The sequence below is a fragment of the Drosophila melanogaster genome, chromosome X (genome assembly GCF_000001215.4).
Source record: "Drosophila melanogaster chromosome X".
Taxonomy (NCBI): Eukaryota; Metazoa; Arthropoda; class Insecta; order Diptera; family Drosophilidae; genus Drosophila; species Drosophila melanogaster.
In genome coordinates, this window is record NC_004354.4 from 9,872,057 (window position 1) to 9,887,703 (window position 15,647).

General features: G+C 41.6%; 6 protein-coding genes across 10 annotated transcripts; 4 read left to right on the forward strand and 2 right to left on the reverse strand.

Moving 5' to 3' along the window:
* Positions 1–325: 325 nt before the first annotated feature.
* Positions 326–2,001, reverse strand: CG32695 (uncharacterized protein). Of its 3 annotated transcripts, none has more exons than NM_001298136.1 (2): positions 1,678–2,001; positions 326–1,614 (listed from the first exon to the last, which is right to left on the reverse strand). In NM_001298136.1, the coding sequence occupies exons 1-2, from the start codon at positions 1,906–1,908 to the stop codon at positions 1,606–1,608; spliced, it is 240 nt and encodes a 79-aa protein (NP_001285065.1). In that variant the 5' UTR covers positions 1,909–2,001; the 3' UTR covers positions 326–1,605. The 3 variants fall into 3 exon arrangements, with proteins under 3 accessions (NP_001285065.1, NP_001285064.1, NP_727367.1); NM_001298135.1 differs by having other exon boundaries at positions 1,359–1,614; positions 1,678–1,933; NM_167205.2 differs by having other exon boundaries at positions 1,486–1,614; positions 1,678–1,933.
* Positions 2,002–2,436: 435 nt separating this feature from the next.
* Positions 2,437–4,616, reverse strand: CG15247 (uncharacterized protein). The gene is made up of 2 exons (NM_132356.3): positions 2,755–4,616; positions 2,437–2,682 (listed from the first exon to the last, which is right to left on the reverse strand). Exons 1-2 carry the CDS (start codon positions 3,755–3,757, stop codon positions 2,618–2,620), a joined length of 1,068 nt encoding a protein of 355 aa, NP_572584.1. The 5' UTR covers positions 3,758–4,616; the 3' UTR covers positions 2,437–2,617.
* A 1,749-nt stretch (positions 4,617–6,365) lies between these two features.
* Positions 6,366–7,223, forward strand: CG1468 (uncharacterized protein). The gene is made up of 2 exons (NM_132357.3): positions 6,366–6,640; positions 6,764–7,223. The coding sequence occupies exons 1-2, from the start codon at positions 6,388–6,390 to the stop codon at positions 7,129–7,131; spliced, it is 621 nt and encodes a 206-aa protein (NP_572585.3). The 5' UTR covers positions 6,366–6,387; the 3' UTR covers positions 7,132–7,223.
* A 590-nt stretch (positions 7,224–7,813) lies between these two features.
* Positions 7,814–8,479, forward strand: CG9686 (uncharacterized protein). Its single transcript, NM_132358.3, has one exon. The coding sequence runs from the start codon at positions 7,894–7,896 to the stop codon at positions 8,380–8,382; it is 489 nt and encodes a 162-aa protein (NP_572586.2). The 5' UTR covers positions 7,814–7,893; the 3' UTR covers positions 8,383–8,479.
* Positions 8,480–9,896: 1,417 nt separating this feature from the next.
* Positions 9,897–11,614, forward strand: CG9689 (uncharacterized protein). 2 transcript variants are annotated; one of them, NM_132359.2, is made up of 2 exons: positions 9,897–10,696; positions 10,760–11,614. In NM_132359.2, exon 1 carries the CDS (start codon positions 9,972–9,974, stop codon positions 10,491–10,493), a length of 522 nt encoding a protein of 173 aa, NP_572587.1. In that variant the 5' UTR covers positions 9,897–9,971; the 3' UTR covers positions 10,494–10,696; positions 10,760–11,614. The 2 variants fall into 2 exon arrangements, with proteins under 2 accessions (NP_572587.1, NP_001285066.1); NM_001298137.1 differs by lacking the exon at positions 10,760–11,614 and having other exon boundaries at positions 9,897–10,584.
* A 771-nt stretch (positions 11,615–12,385) lies between these two features.
* Positions 12,386–12,988, forward strand: CG9691 (uncharacterized protein). Of its 2 annotated transcripts, NM_132360.2 has the most exons (2): positions 12,386–12,812; positions 12,882–12,988. In NM_132360.2, the coding sequence occupies exon 1, from the start codon at positions 12,446–12,448 to the stop codon at positions 12,809–12,811; it is 366 nt and encodes a 121-aa protein (NP_572588.1). In that variant the 5' UTR covers positions 12,386–12,445; the 3' UTR covers position 12,812; positions 12,882–12,988. The 2 variants fall into 2 exon arrangements, with proteins under 2 accessions (NP_572588.1, NP_727371.1); NM_167206.2 differs by having other exon boundaries at positions 12,386–12,988.
* Positions 12,989–15,647: the final 2,659 nt, after the last annotated feature.

Below are 15,647 nucleotides of genomic sequence, written 5' to 3' on the forward strand. Positions count from 1 at the left end.
ATATCATCATGGTTGAGCTTCTTGAATTTGCATTCGACGTCGCCATACGCAACGCCCTTTTCGGTGCATTCGGCGATTTGTTGCGGTTCTCTGCGGAAGATAGAATAGGGGATTTTCGCCACTCTTCTCCGAATTTTCTATGATTTACCCGAACCATCATATCACCTATAGATTTAGGGACTAGAAAAACCAGGGTTTTCAAAAAAAAAAAAAAAAAAAAAACAAATGCAAAATTCAAATTACTCACAAAAGAGAGAGAAAAATATTTTTAAAAATATGCATTTAACAAAAACAATAAAAATAAAACAACAATTGGATTATATACGAAGTAAAATGCTGAGAAGAAAGCCTATATTTCTAAGAGAGCATCACCGTAAGTATTTTTTTTTAACAACGATTTGACAACCAACTATATGCATGGGTAAATATAATACTTAAGGCGCCAAATGTCTTATCTAAATAAATAAAAGCCCCTCCTTCTCACGAGATTAGTACGGAGTAAAACCAATCACTAAACGATTGAGCAACCAAACTTCCCTGAACGCAAACCCCATTGAAATAGATAGCCCGTATTTTTAGAGCTGAGTAAGAACATGGGTTAATTGGCTTGTGCTCCCCGTATTTTATGATGAGTTAGCCATAATAACTATCTATCTGATTTCGAAGAGCTTTTTGAACTTTGACAAAAAAAAAAAAGTCCGTGGTATCAATTTAGCTTCGCAACGATCGCGACAAAGTGAGCCATGCGAAATTCCGTGTAAAATTGTATTTTGGCCAATCATCGGGGCTTTCTGGAAAAGCGATGTGGGTGGTGGTGGTTGTGTTTACCACGCGACAACCCATTGAATATTTAACGGCAATTACGGAACGAGAGACGTCACAGATCCAACATATTTACCCTCGTTATCGCACCGCACACCCGCTGAAATTTCCCGAAAATGTGACCGAATAATGGTCTTGCCAGAGCAACTGAGTGTTATTATTATAGCGCTGAGTCAGAAGTGTTCCTCGACTCATCGTTATCTCATTGACGCCGGAGTTGTCGGGTCTAGTGCTCTGTGTATAGTATCTTGTATCTTGTATCTTGTATCTGCGTTATATCTGCAGAAACCCATAGAGCCCAGTATTTCATCATACTTTTCGTGATCGACGACACGTGATGTGACGTAGTTTCGATTTCATGACGAAGCGAAAGGGTTAATGTCCATTGGGATCGTACCATCTGGGGATTTCTACATGTGAAACATACTTATGCAATAGGCCATAATAGTTTTAGCAAAGCCTTGAGCCCTTGAGAAAGCTTTCTTTTCAGAACAACTACTTTTCTTTACGATAATAATATTTGTTCATAATGAATTATATATTAAATTAATTATTGATTTTCTGCCTAATTACTTATACATTTAAGAAAGTGGCCATATTAATGTGAAAGATGGTATAATCTTATCTTAAATTGCTGTTGCCAAGCAAAAACATATAATATTTGCTGTTATCTGTCATATCGTTGTTACAAGATCCGTAGACAGTTTTAATCTGCGCAAGGCAAACAGACTTAAAAATAAACACGCATTTAAATTTAACTTTGCTCAGTGGGAGAGTCCAGTTTTAGACACGCTAAGTGGGTAAACAAGTTGGAATTAGCAAAATAAACGTAATTGAGATCGGTAGAGCACTCACCCTTCTGCAACGCCCATGATGATCGCGAACGAATCCGCGTGGGCAGCGATTTCCGCGCACATCAAGGAGCATTCCCTTGCCCAGGGCATCGCTGTTGTTTTTGGCCGCCTCTAGGGCTTGGGTGGTGTTCAGTTGATTGAAGTAGATCACCCTGCCGGATTCAGTGCACGAGGAGCCGAGCAGCAGAGCCAGGAGCAGCAGAAATCCCACCGACGGCAGTACAGATCGCATCTCGTTCCAAGGGTTTCAGTCGCACTGTTTTCACTAATTTAAAATTGGCCCGACGACCGACCAAGCTTATCACTTGCTGATTAGCTTGTTTACTGGGAGCCACGAGTGACTATGTGTCGCACTGGACACTCTGCAATCTCACATCCAAATCATCTCAATCTGCTTGCGAGCAGAATTGCTGCATACTTCTAGGCTGTCTATTGGCTATTTGCGAATTCGGTGCCGTACTATGATTTAATTGAGCTCAAACATAACAAAAACTTATATTTTAATGTTTTTTTTTTTTGTTTAAATAGTCTTACTTAAGTTTATTTATATATATTCGAATGGCTGACAGACCTTTTTGGCAACCTACATTTAAAAATGTTCAACAACTTAATGGGACAAATGTCAAAGTATGACAATGTCAGAGCTTTTCGCCAATGGGTTTTGATAAAAATATATTCTGGCACCAACAAAACCAAAATTTAATAGTCTCCTCATTATATGTTCACCTTAATGAATGTGCAAATAATTACTGCTACGGCTGAGTTTTAGGCATTGATTTTATTTTCATATGTTTAATCGTCTTACATCACATGGAGGAACTCTAGTTTTGTCTGTTCTCGAATTGCCTGCATTTCCAGGCCGTTTGTGCAGCTTTCTAGACCAAATCCCGTCGTCTTGGGTGGCTTTAACTTTCGTTTTGAGGAGTCATGTAGCTACTCTTCTATCGTGCGGTGGCGCCCGGCGCTGCTCGATATACACAATTATCGGGATCCACGGTGATGAGCTCTACGAGTATATTTATACATAAATTATATTTATTTTGATCAAATAATCAATTTTATTATATTTCCAACTTACCCTGAGCCGCATCCTTGCCGCAGCTGCGTTGGCTTGTATTCCTGGGCCTGCCCCTGGATCTTCGTGTCTCCTGCGCCTCATTCCGCACATCCTCCTCCGACGTGGAGAGTGTCCTTTCCTGCGCTCTCCTGCGAGTCGTGGCCTGCACGACACTGGTGGCTGGCGGTTCCTTCTCCTGCTCCTGCAGGATATTCTCGCTGGAGGAGTGCTTCGGCGGACGACGGCGACGATGTCTCATCTTCTGGGAACTGAAGCTCTCCTCGCGTATCACCAGAGTTCCCGCCTTGCTGGTTCGCAGGTAGTAACGCGGCGCCTTGACCACATCCTCCTCCTGGGCGAACTCCGGCGATGAGTGGCGGCCCTTCGAGAGACTGAATCTCTCCAGGATGGAGCTTTGCGAGCGGCGGTAGCGTCGCTTCTCCCTGGGTCCCGAGCTCGACGAATTCAGGGTGGATGTGGAGGGGGGCGTGGGATAAACGGGCAGATCCTCCGTTTCCTGGAAGCGAACTGCACGCAGCGAACTGGAGCGCCGCGAACTCACCGATGGCTCCCAGTTGGGCAGTTCGTGGGTGCTGAAGTCAATGCAGCTGCCATGCGTCTTCCGCCGCCCACTTTCACGACTCGAACTGGGCGTGGCCTCGCTGGGCGTTACGGTGGGCGTGGGAGTGGGCGTGGCTTCTGCTATTCGAAGGCCATGGAAATTGCGCTCCAAATTTGCGGTGGCCGAGCGCTTGCGACGCCTCTGCGAATCCCTGGATGTGTAGATCTCCTCCTTCTGACCATCGGCATCCACAAGCAGATTGCCCGTGTGATCGTATAACAAGATCCTGGGCAGAGCAATATTACTGCAGCTGCGAGAGGTGCTCAGCTCCCAGTTCCAGTGGGGTGGTTTCTTCAGCTTCAAACTCAGCAAATTGGCCAGCGGATCATCCTCCTGCTCCGCGGCCTCCTCCTCCTCCTCCTCCTGCAGAGCCTCATCGTCTTCTGCAGCTGCTTGGGACATGGCGGCACATCAGCTGTGGCACCCTTTTTAATTTGGATTTAAAGATCAGGGGTTGCTCTATAGGTTTTTGATCTTTTTGGGTCTTCGTTTCCTTCCACCTGTTGGTTGTCCGTTGTTCGCTTGTTTGATCTGCCTTTATCTGCTGCTGCTTCTTCTTCATTCACGGCTGATCTTCTGCTTCTTCTTGATTTTTTTTGGTTGCTGCTTTGGCCTTTGGCCAATTTATTGTTTATCTCAACTATGTCTGTATAGGAGACACTCGCTAAAAGGTCTTTGACTTTAATTTTATTACTATTTCTTTGGTATTTATATGTAGATTTGATTTTATTTGTTTGCCTTTTTATTTGCGATTTTTTTTTTTAGTTTACAACTCGTTTTATTTGTTCCATGTTCACTGTAGCCTGGCTTGACTGTCCTTTGAATGCTGCCCACGCTTCAATTATTTTTGGCTTCTTTTTGTCAGTATTCTCTCTCTTTTATGTTCTGCTATTTATAGTTGATCCGCTCCCAAAAGGCGTTCCCGAACGCTTTCCCAATTTTCCTGAACATTTTCCCCTCACCCCGCGCACAATGGTGACACTTGAGTGGGACACAGTGTGCCACAAGTTCCAAGAACACACCACACAAAAACTGAGTTTTATGGGCTGGCAAACAAAAACAGAGCGATATTTTCCACAGTCAATTATATACGTGTGTGTGTATATGCTAATGCTGGATCTCGCTCACACCTTTGGGACTCCTCAGTTCCCAAGCTCGCCGTCTCGCTCCGACTCGCGTCTGCCGTCCCGCTCGTTTCTATGACCGGCGATCAGCTGCGATCGCGTTGTGTTCCGCCCGCCAACGTGCCTCGTAGCCAACTGTTCGTCTTGGCCGCATCTAGTAGTGGGCCGAGAAAGCCGCCCCTGCCCCGCCCACACAGCCCCCTTCCGCAGCGGGAAAAACGCAACCGCCCCCCTCCCCACTTCACCCGCTGGCAGACCCACTGGCAATTTGCATATTTCACGCTCTCACAAGGAAAACATTTTGGGAAAAGATCAGCCATCAGATATATCAATATGAATACCCTAGCAGATCAGTTTCATAATTTTAAATATAATTTTAAATTTAAGAAAAACTGGCAAAGCATTCAACGGTAGACAGCAAGTTATTTTAACATAGTAACAAAGAGATTAACTATCTATCTTGTAAATGACAATTTGAATAAGATTTATTTGTTAATTTAAATAAATTTTATTTTAAATTGCCTATTATTATAATTGCTAGATTATTTGATTAGAATCCCAACTTTTGGATCAGAGTAATACAATGAGGAATTAGAAAAGCAATATTTCTCAGAAATGTGTTTCTCCCTAACACGATTGTTCTAACATTTTGACAAGACCAAAATCCAACTAATCTCACAAAACCGATGTCACCGATTAATAATTCACGAATATTTTTTAAGATGTCACCGACCACAGATCAAAGTGATAATGCCTCTTAAATGAGTAGCGTATGAATATTTTCAATGTGCTGCTACGCAGCACTTTTGTTTATCTATCCCGTGCCACGCCCCGCGGCCGCCCACATTTCGTGGCGAGGGAAACACAAACACACACACACAGTATTCTGTTATGTTATTGGGAAATGACTGAAACATATGTGGCCGCCGTTGCTCGGCTAATTTGCACCACCCTGCCCCCGCCAGCCCCATCAACATTTTGCCATTGAAAAATGACAAACAAACAGGGGCAAAATGAAAAAGTGGCATCAAGAAACGATGGGAAAGTAAGGCGAATGGGGCAAATATGTTTGGGGAAAATGACTTTTCACATATTCTTCATCAGTTCGCCGAGCATATCGCGATGTGCGAGGTCCTGACACTTGCTGATGAGTCAGCTGCTCGGAAATTCGGTGATCAAGGAAGCGGATCGAGTGCACATCAATTTAAGATGAGATACATTATTAAATCAAATCGTTTTAATTAAGTTAAGATATAGAGCTTACTGCATTCTGAATGCAAGTGTGCAATTAGAATCTCTCACAATTGGAAGAGGGGTATATTTTTCGGTGTCACTAGGGCTTAAAATTTCTTGGTATCTTTGTTTCTTGGTTTTCTTCCAGCCGGTCTCCAATTTTTACCAAAGAAACGTACTGAATATTGGTTTGGACTTACAAATAATAGTTCCACACATTTGTTTATTTATTAATTATGTGCCTCGCTGATTGCGATATGCCCAAGAAAACAGGCGTCTCACTGCTTGGCCAATTTCCGCCATCTGTCGCAGATTCTCGTCTCCTCCTGATGGCGTGCCACTTTTAAAGGCATGGGTGGATAGGAGGTTTGGGCTTTTAGCCAAGCTCGAGGCAATTATGTTTGCGGCTAATTTGTTGCGCGTCCGTGGAGGAAATCTAATTTGTGCGGACATTGATGCATCGTCACGAGGCGTGAGACGCAATTATGCGAAGCGGACCGAAAGTATGCAACATCCTGGTGCGTTCTTCGCCAATTCTTAACCCCCTCCCCACCCATCAGCAATGGACCAAGGTCAGAAGGTTATCAAATTTGATAAGCTTCCGCACAGTTTTGGTTCCGTACGAGAAGCTTGCAAGAGAAGCTCCTCCAAAACAGTCGACCTACAGACAACGCGATGAGCAGATCCCTGTTTCTAATTCTTTTATTGGGAATCTCCTGCCTGGAGATTTTCCAGGCTCGCTCTCTTCTGGAGGGGAGAAAACAAAGATTTGTGCGCAGACGCATATCACCCGACGATCCTGATCTCGAGATCATCGAGGTCAAGGACGTCTACTACCGAAAGCGGCCCAAGAAGTTGGTTGTCCAGCTCGATGATGACGAATTAAACTGGAAAATTCGCTGTGACTTCGATCCAAGCAATCCGGAGTGTAAGAAACAAGACAACATTATTTCAATTCACTTATGCAAATAGATGTTACGCAAGTTTAATTGCGAGTAATCTTAATATAACATCGTAGCATTTTATAAACATAATGACTTTTCTATATTAGGTGGAGATGTAGTGAAGAAACCCGTGGCTCCTATCAGGCCAACCACAACCACCAACCCCACCACAACCACTAGCAGAACCACCACCACCACCACAACTGAACCCACAACAGAACCCACAACTGAACCCACAACTGAACCCACAACTGAACCCACAACTGAACCCACAACTGAACCTACAACTGAACCGACAGAAGCACCAGATACAGATGATAATATCGAATTGTTCGGCGACAATGAAGAGGACTCTGAGGATCAGGAGGATCTAGATGATCAAGGAGATCAGGAGTATCAGGAGGTTGACCCCTATGGCACTTACGATAGCCAAATCCACTCAATTGGGGCTAATGATGACGGCAACTGGAATTAGACCCAAATGAAAAGCAGCAAATGATCGATTCGATCTGTTGACTCAATTGAACATCAATAAAATGGCAATAGCGGAACTGCGCTACATAATGTAATGCTACATAAATGTCTTTTCGAGGGTTGACAGAAAAGTTATGCATGTAACTTTTTGATGTTATAGAAAATTCTGCAAAAAATCGCAGTAGCAGTTTTTATCTGTTTTATGGCCTCTCCCTCAAATATCTGCAGTTTTTCGAGAATGTTCTGGCCTCGCCAATTGTTATATAATCACTAGTAGCTCGTGCCATTGTAGGTCAATTCCAGACTAGTGCGTCTGAGTCGAGTGTAAATACCAATTGAACGTATCTCGTTTAGTATATATACTATATGGTCTATTTATATGCCATATTTGTCACAGCTTCCGGCTTAACGGGGAAATAATCGTATTTATTTGGGAAATCGTAGCGATACTAGGATATACATTTAAAAGGGCAACATTATCTGAATGACCATCACGGAATCATCGGCCTGCAGCTGTATCTCCATCCATATCATTGTGTATTTGTATCTTTGTCGAGTTGTGCTTAAATCAGCGCACAATTGCGATGATTGTTGCCGTTCGCCAATTGAATTAAAGAAAATGCGAAGCAAGTGACACACAAAGGCGACGGCGATACGAATAAAATGGGTGGAAATCGAAGCGCCCCAGGTCAGTCCAGTATCAGTGGAGTCAACGTTCAGTCTGGTTTTTGTGGATAAAGCCAAAGGAACCGAATATATCAAGATGAATAGCTTGCAAGGATCGCTGGTCCTCCTGCTGCTCGCCGGAGTTTTTCTTCAAAGTCAGGCGGGTCTCTTCGATTGCGAGGACAAGATACCCGGACTTGGAGATGTGAGCGATAAGATATCGGAGATTACGGGCAGCAGTAGCAGTTCGGAGCACGAGGTGCGCGACTTCTTCAAGAACGTGGGATGCCACATCAAGGAGGGAGCCAAGAAGCTGGGCGAGAAGGCCAAGGACTTGGGCACGGAACTCAAAGAGGGCGCCCAGAAGCTGGGCGAGAAGGCCAAGGTCCTGGGTAGCGATCTCAAGGATCGCTTCGATGACTTCCGCGACAAGCTGGCCAAGGATTCCGCCGAGGAGATGAGCAAGGATCGCGGCTTTCTGGCCAACGTGGAGATTATCAATCCGGACATCCTCAAGGGCGAGCAGCAGTGTGGGCATGGACACATTCTGGATGCCTTGGGCAACTGCAGCAAATTGAGGAAATAGTCCCCAAAGAGTCCTACCCCCTCCCGTTAACACTTAAGTTTTTTTATGAGTTTTTTTTTTTTATGTGTAAATAAAAATGGACAGTAAAAATACAAATGTGGAAAAGTCCCTATTTCTTGGTATGTGAATTTTTAGTGTTTTAAACAAAGTATTGGAAATAATACTCCAAATAAGTTGTGCCATATTGCGTTGAGTAATTAATGCAATACCCAATCGAAATTTAATTTTCTGAGATATTTGATAAGTTTTTGGGCTATAACTAAAAAAATAATAGTCCAAATGTGGAACTAAATACCTCGTTGAGTTCGTCATTAAATTTCCAATCAAACTGTATTAAAAAAATGATATTCAAATTTTTTTCCATTTTATGCAAATTTTGATGATGTTACCCCTTACAAAAAATGAGAAAATTGACCCAAAAATTAATTTTCCTAAATTCTTCAAAAAGTGATATTTATCGTTAGCACTGGTAATTAGCTGCTCAAAACAGTTATTCTTACATCTATATGAGCATTTTTAGCCTAGTTATGACGAAAATTCCGTTTGTAAATATCAACTTCTTGGCAAAATCCGTTTTTCCGAATTTCGGTCTTCAGAAACAGTTTTTTTGCCATAACTTTAAAAATAATTGTCTGAATATGGAATGCCATATATCATTGTGCTCGTAATTAAATTTCCAATCAAACTGCGTTTAAATATGGAAATAAAATTTTTTTGCCATTTTTTGCAAATTTTGATGATGTTACCCCTTACAAAAAATGCAAAAATTGGCCGAAAAATTAATTTTCCTAAATTCTTCAAAAAGTGATAGGGATCGTTAGCACTGGTAATTAGCTGCTCAAAACAGTTATTCTTACATATATATGAGCATTTTTAGCCAAGTTATGACGAAAATTCCGTTTGTATATATCAAGTTTTTGGCAAAAGCCGTGTTTCCGAGTTTTGGTCATCAAATAATCAGTTATTTACATATTCTTTCATCTTTATGAGCATTTTCAGCCAAGTTATTACGAAAATACCATTTGTAAATCAGTTTATTCTTTGGCTATTAGCTATTTAAACGACAAAAAAGCGTTAGTATCGAATTTTTTCCAATAGTCGTTTTCTGATGTCCCACCATTGAGGCATTCGCTTTTTCACCATAACAACGAAAACAATGGTCCAGCTGCATTAAACCGGGTGTTCTTTTAAAAGTTTAGTTGAGATGCCGTGTGTAAGTTGAACTTGATGGATTAGTCACCTTTACAATTGCAATAAGTAGCCGTAAATATTTCTCTTTTCCCATTTTTTCTCTATTACATTCTGGAGAATTCTCCGGCTCTCCGCTACCTCCCGCCTTTTACATTTCCCAAGTCTCATTTTTTCTAGGCCTCTCTCTTCGCTCGCCGAAAATGCATTTCTGTTGCCCGACGACTTTCTCGCCGAGCTTCGTAGCTCGAAAACCCAATGGCGCAGCCCAAAAGCCACAAGATACCCAAGAACTTGGTCAAGTGGCTACGACTGCGGCTGCAAACGGGTTTCAGTCGATTGTGGGGCCTCAGAGGCGATACACGATATTCAAGATTTGAGATTCGAGATCCACAATTGCGATGACTAATTCATTGACCATCGCCGTCTTTTTGGCCAGCCTGTGCCTCTTTGCCAGTTGTGGTCAAATGCAGGCAGCCTCCATTGTCTGCGGATCGGAGGCTAAGTCTGCAGAGGATGGTGATTCGGTGACCACTCCCAGTACCAGTGAGGTCAACAAATTCGTCCACAGCCTGCAATGCACTCTGGAGAAGGCCAAGCCCTGGATAGCCAATATCGAGAAGGAGGCCAAGATCTTGGAGGAGAAGGCCAGGGATGCCACCATATCGCTCTTCCAGCGCATAAATAAACTGGTCAATGTGCTCGCCTCACCGGTTAAATTCGAAAAGGATAAGGAAAAGGATAAGGATGAGCAGAAGGAACCGGAGGAGGTCACCACCACGACCACCCCTTCCACATCGGAGGCTTCGAGTTCCTCCAAAAACGATCTTAAGGAGGAACTAACCACTTCTGCGCCGCCAGTTCACTTGGACTGGCTGGAGGATCATGCCAATGAGGTGGACTACATTCCAGAGAAGAATTAGTGAAGCACTTAGTTAAGCACTATGCTAATATATATGTATACTAATTAATAAATTATGTTGCTCTTTATTCGATGAGCCTTTCCTATTTATGAATTTACAGCATTTAATTTAATATATTTTTATATAATCTATTTTGTAAAATATCAAATGTAAAATGTACGAACTCGTTTGCTGATTCATCATTGCAACTGGTATACATATGGGTAAGTTCAAGTATACAACACATTTCATATATTATTATTTCTAATACATCTTTTTGTTTGCAGAATTCACTTTCGAAATGATTTAAATAGATCAAATCTAAAGGGTCAATGTGTTTGTAGTTCAAGTCCGGTGTTTACAAAAGAAATCTTGAATTTAGCATAACTGGAACCCAAAAACTTGTTGTGACTACAGAGCCAATTGGGTTTAAGTTCTTAATGAACCGCTTCCTCCGCTTTGGTGACTCACTTCACTTGATTGTGATTCTTTCCCGACTTTCTCTTCTGGACTTTTCTTGCCACTGTGGTTATTGGCCAAAAATAAACAAACAGCCTGCTAACTGAAGCCCTGCAACTCCGGCATAACTTGTGAGCCGGTTTTGGTCTCAACGGATCAGTGAATCAGTGAATCATCCCAGCGACAGGAGTCTCATTGGGCCGATCTCACTGGATGGGCTTCAATTGCTAATTGCCAGTCGTCGGGAAAGATGCAGCTTCTGGGCACCAGCGGACTACTGATAATCATCGTCATCATCTCCCTGTCATTGCCAATTATCCAGGGGATGGTCTGGTCGGGATTTATATGCTCTGCAAGGGATCATCGCGGCTGCTGCTACAATTGGGTATACCCCACACGTCCCAGGCCGCCATGTGCCCCCCAAAGAAGTCGGAATTCGGGTCAAAAGAATGGGACACCCAAATGAGTAATTCGAGCTCTACAAGCACAAGAAATAATATATATTTTTTAAATTATTATAAAAACAAAACAATGCACTTTAAAGGCCTAACACCACAAAGAATAAATTTCACAGCGCTAACGGACTCACAGTATAAATTGCAACTGTAGTCAGATATATTATAAGCAAATATTTTTTTGTAGCGTGAATAAAGAAATAATGATCTTATAATTATCTATATCTGAAATGAAATGATTGTTTTTCTTTCACAACTTATCTGTAACATGGGAAAGTAAATTGGGGTGCAAATAATATTAAATTGAGCGTTGGTTGACAACATTTGATAGTTGTTTGATATATAAAAACGCTTCCGTAGCTTTGTTCATTTAAGTTGATTATCCATCAATTTCGCGTAAAATTTGTATAAACAATAAGTAAACATTTAATGGAGCACACTTTTCACACAGAAAGCCAGAATGTAAGCGAATAAATTGAAATAAACATATCATTCACGTTATTCATCAATAATTTTCTATAAATTTAAATTAAAATTGCAACAATTTTTTTTAATTGAATTCAAAACAAGCTTTATGAATTATTTATAATAATTACCCGTTAATCGCAAGTTTTTTTGTTGATTAAGACTATTATTTAATAATCATAGATATAAATATTCTAATAAATAGACAAAAAACGTTCGAAGCTCAAAGTAATGAAATTCATTTTAACAAGCTAAGAAAACACTATAGATTTTTTTTTAATTTTTTATGTTTTAAGATAAACATTATATAGTTGATCTTTTCAGGGCCTTTAAAAACATCTATCTACTTTCTCGCAGTGCAGTAAAGCTTACATTACAAAAAAGCTAGAGCAGCTCGCATTGAGTGAGCGCCAAACAACCGATCGCACGAACGCAACTTGTTTGGGATTTAGTTTTCAGCCAGGGTGGATAAGTTGCGGCGGGCGGGATGGGAGGGGCGTAACCGGTTGGCGGAGATCCGAGATTTCAGATCGTAGACCGCCGTCTCGGAGCGGAGCGATCAGTCAGTCGCGTTGTCAAGCTGAAAGCGTAAAGATGAAATCGCTCGTTGTGTGCTCTTTGATCGGATTGGTCCTGCTTATGGCCGCTGGCCAAGTTCGTGCCGAGTGCGACGAGGCCAAGAGTCCCGAGGACAGCGAATTCAAGCACTTCTTCAAGAACCTAGGCTGCAAGGTCAACCAGGGGGCCAAGGAGGTGGCCGAGGCCGCCAAGCCCTACACCGACAAGATCGGCGAGGGCGCCAAGGAGTTTGGCAGCTCGGTGGCCCAGAAGTACGACGAACTGAAGCACAAGCTGACCGATGAGCCATCGACCACGCCCAAAATTCCAGTGGCCTATGACGCCCCCACCGAGAAGGTCCTTTTAGCCCCCATCGGAGGACCCAGCACCCCGATCCCATGAGGTCAGCCCGCCCATTCGATCCGAACCAAAAGCCCAGTTTATTGACAGCCCATTAATCTTATGATTACAGGGATTTTGCAATCGCTTGAAGGTCCCCTCCGTCTCGTTGCATAAGTTTTCTTTGTTTTTTTTTTTTTTCTTTGTGATCTATATTAATAAAAACTAAAGTGATGTTGGAATCGTGAGCTGTGTTTTTTGCGACTTTAGTATGGCTGATAAGCGGGGATCACAGATCGATGGTTATCAGTTGGGGGCTAATTAAGTTAGACACACAGGGGAAACAACAAATCAATTATTTGGGAATCTTTCACCCAAAACGACGTACACATTCAAGGAGAACAAGAAAATCTAATCACAATATAACCAAAACTAAATAGAATAAACTACAATGAACTAGAAAGCAGAAAACGATCAAAATGTCTGCTACTAATCACCACTTCGTAACCATTCATTTTGTAGAACAGACAGTTCAATGTTCTTTTCCCTCAAGTACACAAAGTTTTGATGTTGAGTTATTGGGAAGAAAACAAGGTAACAAAAAGCGACACATTAAAGCAATAAACAACTGGATGGCATAGCAAGCCGCAAGTGATTTACATTTGAATCGTAAATCGCACCGTAAACATTTGCTTCTGAGAATTGCGAACATAAAGACAAACATCATCGTACCCTCTCCCCCTTTATAAACATTGACGATCCATCATCAACGTTCATTCACCGCCGATCGAAATTATATAGCCGAGATGCTGCTGATCAGTCACCATGACGGGCAGTCTGTTTATTTTGCTGGCCTGTAATTTATGAGGGATTTATTCGAGTTGGCATCGGGGAAACCACGGAATACATTGTTTAGCATTAAATTAATATATGTATTTGAAAGTGATCTAGTTTTGAATTGGCATGCTCTTTTGTCGAAGGGAAACAAATTACAAGTGGGTCGATATAAGCCAAATACATATGATATTCACATCAGAAAAGAGAGAAGCAGTCATGCAAATAAAAGATTGAAAAGTAAACGTTTTAGGCAAGAATAAATATTTATTTACGATAATAGCTTATCGTATAACTTAAAAATTGCCTACTAAGTTAAGTTACTATTTCAAATTATACATCTTACCTTAGTTCCCTTATAAGTTATTTTTAATTAGGAAAAAAAGTGGTAGGTTCCCCTTGACATAAATCCAGGCACTAAAAATCAGTAGTGCCCTCTGCCCTCCAGTAATCTGCGATATTTCTGGGAAAATTCCCCTCTCGTCAGTGTGTGTTATGTATTTTTTGTTATTGCCTCTAGACATTTGTCTTGTCACTCGCAGCTTGTTTACATTTCGGTCAGCTTCTATTTGATCGACTTGCCTTCATTTAGCTAATTCATTTATTCACTTATGAGTGCGGATGTCCCAATGTCGAGCGGGTAAAAAAAGCGTACAAATTTTTAATGAATGTCATGACATTTCCAGCATGCCAAGTAGGATTTCCTGATCGATTGATCGAATTACAACTTGTTTTCGCCCCCAATTGAATGAGTTCGCAGGGTAGTTACATACGAAAATTGATCTAACGTACCTGAACTTTAGCACATAGTTTGGGATGAGGCTGTTCTAGTTGAGACTTCCGCAATGGCTCACTTCACTTTTTTGTGGCTACTGTTGAACTGGTTGTTGGGGCTGTTAGACTAATTGTTCTATTGTGCAAATTACTCATAATTGCACATGCGTCGCAGTGTCGAAGCCCGAAACAATTAAGGCAATCAGCATACACAGGCAACTGACTCACATGTCACAATCAACAAATAAAAACTGCCAACGAAAATAAACACTTCACATAAATCAGATTATCACTTTGGTTTTTGAAAGCTGAGTTGAAATTGCAGCTGGATGTGGAGAGGATTTGTTTTCAACGCAACGGAGTGTCACTTGTTTAAGGGAAAATGACCAGAACAATATTTTTATAGCAATTCACACACAGAGTGTAATAAATTATTCACTTAAAGTTTGTTCTGTACGCCCAAAAATGTTTATTTCACAGATTCAGTTCGTTGCTGTACGGCAGATAGTAGAAGATATTTATTTTTATAATATTCAAATGCTTGATAAAATATTTATCATCGAAAATGTGCCACAAACTGTAAATTTTAACTACATTTAAAGCCTAATATTAAAGAGCAATGTTGCAGAGCATTTATTCATATTAATTCCAATATTATGTCAGTGAAAAACTTAAATGGAAAATTGTAATGCCCCGAAGCCACATTCTCTTTATTCTATGATAATCAAATTGTGGTATAAATATTAAAGTGTAGAGGAATCTGTTTATCTGAGAGATATTTCCACCGGCAGCTGCAGCTGCAACTCCGCGCCACTTTCGATAAGTTTTCGGCTGGCAAACATTCGCCTGGTATTTTTTGGCTTTTCCCTTGTTTTCCCCCGGCATAACTTTGCAGACAAGGCAGGTTGCTCATACGCACAGTTGCACCGCCAGGCTGTTTTTGGGGGGGTTGGTGTTTTCAGACGTTTTGAGGGGTTCGAGGGGGATTTTCGGGAACTACGAGAACGACAGTCATTACCGCCAAAGTTTTGTCGGCCAACGTACTTTCGAGACAGCCATCTCATGGGCATCGAATTATGACACTTTTAGTGGTTTCTGCTAACTATGCTGCGGCCAAAGGAGCAAACAGGACGAGGCGAAAGCAGATCCTGCTGAGGGCAGAGACAGAGACCCAAAAACTGTCTTTGTATTTTAGCAAGTTTCGCCTTTTGGATTTGTTTGCAACTTTACTTCGATTTCAGCCAACACAAACTTGCAACAATTGTAGGCGGGGAAAAACCGAAGAGGAATA